Source organism: Camellia sinensis, chromosome 10 (genome assembly GCF_055761805.1).
Source record: "Camellia sinensis isolate YWXY chromosome 10, ASM5576180v1, whole genome shotgun sequence".
Taxonomy (NCBI): domain Eukaryota; kingdom Viridiplantae; phylum Streptophyta; class Magnoliopsida; order Ericales; family Theaceae; genus Camellia; species Camellia sinensis.
Window position 1 is genome coordinate 71483625 of NC_138970.1, and position 6268 is coordinate 71489892.

General features: G+C 34.8%; 1 protein-coding gene across 1 annotated transcript; it reads right to left on the minus strand.

Moving 5' to 3' along the window:
- Positions 1 to 270: 270 nt before the first annotated feature.
- On the minus strand, positions 271 to 4159 carry LOC114289663 (uncharacterized). Its single transcript, XM_082893389.1, has 5 exons — positions 4015 to 4159; positions 3652 to 3918; positions 3146 to 3264; positions 1784 to 2028; positions 271 to 552 (listed from the first exon to the last, which is right to left on the minus strand). The coding sequence occupies exons 2-4, from the start codon at positions 3799 to 3801 to the stop codon at positions 2025 to 2027; spliced, it is 273 nt and encodes a 90-aa protein (XP_082749515.1). The 5' UTR covers positions 3802 to 3918; positions 4015 to 4159; the 3' UTR covers positions 271 to 552; positions 1784 to 2024.
- Between the last annotated feature and the right edge of the window lie 2109 nt (positions 4160 to 6268).

Genomic DNA, 6268 nt, shown 5'->3' on the forward strand with positions numbered 1-6268 from the left:
TCGCTATAGGTATAAGGCCTTTTATAAACGTCATTGATACTTATAGTGACGTTTTCATAAACGCCGGTATATTATTAAATCTGCTTAAATAATTTTGTCCAATATAACTGATGACGTCACACGATATAGTGGCGTTTTGAACAAAAACGCCACCCTTTTACTTAATTTCATAATTTAATTAATATAAAATATGCTCTGAGCTCATTATTTACATTTCATTCACAAAAACATCATAACAGAAAATAAAAATAAAAATAAAAATTGATAAAACCATCAAATTCAATATTTTACAAAGAACAATTAAACTGTACATGTTCATAAAAACATATTTAAATTATAAAATTCACCCCAATCCAAAAATAAAATAAAATAATAAAATAAAATCTAAAATTCACCAATCAGCACACTTAGATATTTAAATGCTCTTACAAAAAATAAAAAAATAAAAAATTTCCAACAAGAATTCAATTTTGGGCCTATTTCAAAAATCAAGCTGCAAATTCCTTACTTCTAGAATCAGATCTTCCCCTCGGCAAAATTTATCCTTTTGACCTACAAATAAATAGATAACAGTTGCAAATTATAATCTTTTTGAAGAAAATCTAGAACAAAGTAATAAATACCATCAAAATCATGAAGAGATAAAAGTTAATACACAAATCCCCATGATAATGACAGAGCAAAGATAAGAACTAGGGTTCATAACGTACAAAGTTCATATGCCAGAAAAGAACTGTGTTAGTGACAGACTTTGTAATATTTGAGAAATTTCAAATGTCCTCCAATCATATTCAAATACGTGTATGCTTAAATATCATTTGTATTGCACTATGCAGTGCTTGTTTAAACTTAAATATGAATAACTAGTTTGTAGCTTCAAGCCCTAGAATTTGATTTACTCGTAAGAACACTTAATCTTGCCTCTTCCACCTCCCCTTTTTTTTCTTTTAATGAGTGCTGCTTCCATCATCTATTAGCTTCCATCATCTATTAGCAGGTGTTCCACACATTCCAACTATTTAAACACCAGTAATGATACATTGAAAAAATGCAGGTGCTCACTCCACCTTGTTCATTTATTACAAGAACCAAGTATGGGATTTAAAAGAAATCTCAAGTGATGAACAAGTTAAGAACATGTCTATGCTCAAGGATATGTGAGCTGCTTTTGACCTACCAGTATCTTTTTCTATTTTTTGGAATCTTAACAAAGAAGTATGGCTATTTACTACACCACACATTCACAGTTTGACTATTTACATGAAATAAATACACTACTATAAAATACAGAAATGGCCCATCTGTTTTTAAGTATTGTCATCAGCTTTGAAGCCCATCTGTCATGAGCTGGACATTTGTCCTTTGGTTCTTTTTTCTTCCATGCATTAGACTATGACATGTGTACTCAAAAAAGTTTATCACATGGTTGAACTAAGATGGGCTAAACTTATCTCTCGTGCATGTAAAATGATTATGAGCCAAATCCTAATACGTGTGAACTTATAAAAGCAGGCGAACTTATAAAAGCTAATGAGAAAATTATTATATGTAAACTGACAAACCTTTCACAAACTGATTCAACAAACCAGGAACCTGAAGATGCTGCTACTAAACATTAACTTCAACTTCACTCCAGACTTAAGAACAAGGATGAAATAAGGGGGGGAAATAAAAACAAGTGATAATAAAAAAAAATATACAAGTGGCAAGAACAATTTACAGCTAAGCAATAAATATGTCATCATCACGAGATAAAGTAAAAGATGATGCAGACACGCCATACCCGATCTAAGAAATATTTGGCAACATCTGGAAGCAAATGAATTTCTTTCCTTCTCTTGTAGGTTTCCTGGATGGCAGGATCCTTCCAAATCTCATCTACAATAGGAGCATATTCACATGTTGCAGCAGGAAAGAAAGCATCCAAGTCTCCCATAGCCATGATTTCCAGTAACCAATCAGAAAAATGCTTGAACCTTTGGTGGATGGAATAAACACAGAGTTTACTTCCATTGGATCCTGTTTCACCTGAATTCATTTGACAAAAACCATTATATGAGCTCAGCAGCCTACGAAATAATATTTGCATACATATATACATCTAGCCACATATTAACCATGAAAGTCTGAAGTCATCCATATTTCAATCACCAAGTCAAAATCTTTAACTTAAAAGAACGACAAAGGGGCAAACATTATAGATTGGAAAGAAAAATTTTATATATGCAACACTAACTGCCAAGAAATTAGTAATTAACATTTAGAGAAGAACAAGGAAGGATCTAATATCCACGTCTGTGGCATAAAATACTGTGGTAATCAGATTGGCTTCTTCAGTCATTATTTCCTGGCATGCATAGATGATATAGTCCAAATGGTGTGAATGTGAATCCAATTCTTTTGTGTGCATATGTCAATGTAGAATTGATAATTATATTATATAAAATATATTCATAAGGCGCAAAACGGGTGCACACACCATTGAATTTGTGAAGATCTTCAACAAGGACAAACCAACAAAAAGAAGGCAAAAAAAAAACTGAGAAACTGCTTACTGTTAAACACTCTTACATGTCCCTTCTTGTATTATGATAAAAAGTATTTATGTTGTTTCTATTACGATCTTGAAGGGAAGTGAACGCTTTTAAGTATAATATTGAGACAGTAATGATTCATGTTACATACGCACATGTGTGTGTGGCGTTTGCATGTTCATTTAGTAGAATGGGAAACTCTGCCCACAATGTCAGTTTCATGGGGATCAGCCCCTTAATGTGTATGTTTCCAAAAAGAAAAGAATCCATCAAGGCCCTACCAAAGAGCCAATGGCTTCCATAATCGATGTCACGTGATTGATTGGGTTGGTTGAACTCACATGCAAGAAACAAAATGTCATCTCATTTCCACCAAATCAGCCTAAATATAATGTTTTCCTTGATTGGGATACTAATTAAAAACACTAGTGAAAATTCAAAATCACAAGATTCTCACCAAATTTATCATATCACACATAAGCACATCAAAAATAACAAAACAATGAGTTGTTTCAACACCATTTCAGAGGCATTCCATGCCCAAAGCCAAATACAAAGTATCATATGAAACTCATAATGTCAAAATATTGGGCTAGTCCAAAAGTTATTACCGGTCAACTGACTCCCCATGCCCAAGCTGTCCATTTGTACCTCTTCCCCAAGAAAATACATTTTTTCTTTCAGTAAAAGCAAGTGTATGCCTCCACCCACATGAGATCTGAACTACTTTCTGCAAGCGAAAAACCAAACCAGCAAAAGATAGTGATAATTAAAAAAGACCCCATATAAGAAATCAAAACCAGCAATATTCTCCATAACACCAAGGAAATAACAAAGAAATTAAATGCAAATTAAAAAATTCAGTAGATACCAAACAGTTTTTCAAATTAAAAAATTCAACTTTTAAAGTTTTTAGTAGTTAATTTTTAGTTTTAGGAAACAATGCCTAAGTAACAAAATTAAAACAATATAGAAAAATAAGCAAGCACGTTGCCATAAATGTACCAAAGAAAACTTGTAACTGGAAAAAAAAAATGAATAACAAGATCTAAAAATATCAAATAACCATAACACCAAGGAAATAACAAAGAAATTAAATGCCACAACATTGACATACTGATAAAGATCCATATCCATAAAGGCTGCCTGAAGAAAGCATGCCTAAGCCACTCCCAGATTTAGTTCTCTGTTCATAACCCATTGGAGCAACTGGGGGAACGCTAGGCAAAACTGAAGGCATAGAAAAACCAGTACCACTAGAATACATAGAATCGGCACCAGCAGAAGTATTATGACCACCTTCCCTGTCTTTTAAGACGTCATCTCGAAGCCGCAGAACAATTTGAATAAGTGCATCCCTCACCCTACTAACTTCCCCAACCACCTGAATGCAGAACAAAACATGTCAATGGAAAGCAAGGTAAAACTACACAAAAATACCAATTATATTAAAAGCTTATGGAAACAGCATGAAATATACCTCAACAAGTTCATCGGTGGAATCAGCACACTTAGGCTTCTCGCCTTTGGAGATACGGACATCAGCTTTAGTTCTCTTCCGGATCTCATTTATGATTGAACCACTTTTTCCAATTATACAACCAATAACTTTAGATGGAACAAGAAGCCGGAGAGAGAGAGAACAACCAGAGAGTCAGAGAGTGATCGGTGCAGATATGAAGAACAACGAAACGAGAGAGAGAGAGAGAGAGAGAGAGATAGATATTTGGTAGAAATTAGGGATTTTGGTTCGAAGAGATTGGGGCTTTTGGGGGGCGCAGGAATGGAAAAAAGTGGGGGAACCGAGCGGCGGGATTGGGAAAAAAATAATAATAATAATAATAATAATAATTTTCATCATAAATGAACATTCAAATAATAAAAAAAATAAATAATAATTTTTATTTTCATCATAAATGAATATTTAATGAATGAAAATTTATTATTATTATTTTTTATTTGGTAGAAGTAAGGATAATATTTTAATGAAAAATATTTTCTATTAAGAGTGATGAGTGAGAGAGAGAGACGGAGAGACGGAGAGAGAGAAACAACAGGCAAAGAGAGAAAGAGATAGAGAGAGAGAGACATAAAAACAGAGAGAAACAAGAGATGAGCGAGAGATAAAAATTATTATTATTTGTTTCATATTTATTTTAATGAATAAATTTTATTTTATTTTATTTTTTTGGTAGAAGTAGGGATAATATTTTCCATTAAAATAAAGTTAATTTTGTGTGGTCAATGTGGCATTTGCAGTGGTAGTAATGGAAATAATGGAATGACATTTGTAGTAGTGGTGAATGTGGTAGAGAAGATGGGTGGTGAAAGAGAAATGAGTGAGAGACAGATAGAGAAGAGAGATAGAGAGAGAAAGAGAGACAGACAGACAGATAGAGACAAAGTGATGAGCGAGAGAGAGAGAGAGAGAGACAAAGTGGTCGCTAAAAGTGCATTTTCTTATAGTAGAGAGCTCGGTAAATAGAAAAGAGATGAGGGAGAGAGTGAGCAAGGTGAACACAATGGGGGAGAGAGACAAGCAGACAGACAGACACATAGAGAGAAAGAGAGAAAGAAGAGTAATAAGTGAGAGAGAGACAAAGAGAGAAAGAAATATAGAGATAGAGACAGGAAGACAGGGAAAGAAACAGATAGAGAGAGAGACATATAGAAAAATAGAGAGAAACAAGAGATGAGCGAGAGATAGACAAAGAGAAAGAGAGTGAAAATAGATGATCGAGAGAAAGACATAGATAAAGAGAGAGACAAAGAGAGAAAGAGAAAGAGAAAGAGACAAAAACAAAGACAAAGACTGACAAATAGAGAAGAGTGATAAGTGAGAGAGAGAAGAGAGGTAATATTTTGTGGTAGAGAAGAGGAACCGACAGTAGTGGTGAAGGTGGTGGATAAGAGATGATAGTGGTGGTAATGATGGCGAATGAGATTAGTGATGAAGTTGTGGTAGTAGTAGAGTAGATGGAGTAGCAAGGGTGAAAGGGAGGTAATGGTAGTAGTAGTAGTAGTGGCAATAGTGGTAATGGTGGTAGTGGAGTGGTGGTGATGGTAGTAGTAATGGTAGTCGTAGAGGTGAAATGGCGACCGTGGTAGTAGTGGCGGTAGTGAAATGGCGTTTGCAGTAGTGGTGAAGGTGGTAGAGGACATGAGTGGTGAGAGAGAGAAAAGAGATGAGAGAAGAGATAGATGAATGAGAGACATAGAGAGAGAAAGAGAGACAAATAGACAGTCAGAGAGAGAAGAGTGATGAATGAGAGAGAGAAAGAAAAGAGAGAGAAAAAGATGAAAAAATGGGTGAAAAGATATAGACAAAGAGAGAGACAGAGAGAGAGAAAAAAAGAGCGAAAAGAGATAAACGAGAGAGAGATAGAAAGAGATGAGCGAGAAAGCGAGAGAGAAAAAAAAGAAGAGAGAGAGAGAAGAGAGACAGAGAGAGAAGATAGATGAAAGAGATAGAGAGAAGAGAGAAGGACGAGAGACACAGAGAAAAAGAGAGAAACAGACAGACAGAGAAGAGTGACGAGTGAGAAAGAGAAAGAGAATAAAGACATAGACACAGAGAGAAAGAGAGAGACGGACAGACAGAGAAAAGTGATGAGTGAGAGAGAGAGAGAGAAAGACAGAGAAGAAAGACAGAGACACATAGAGAAAGGGAGAGACATACAGACAGAAAAGAGTGATGAGTAAGAGAGGAAAAGAGAAGAAAGACAGAGACAGAG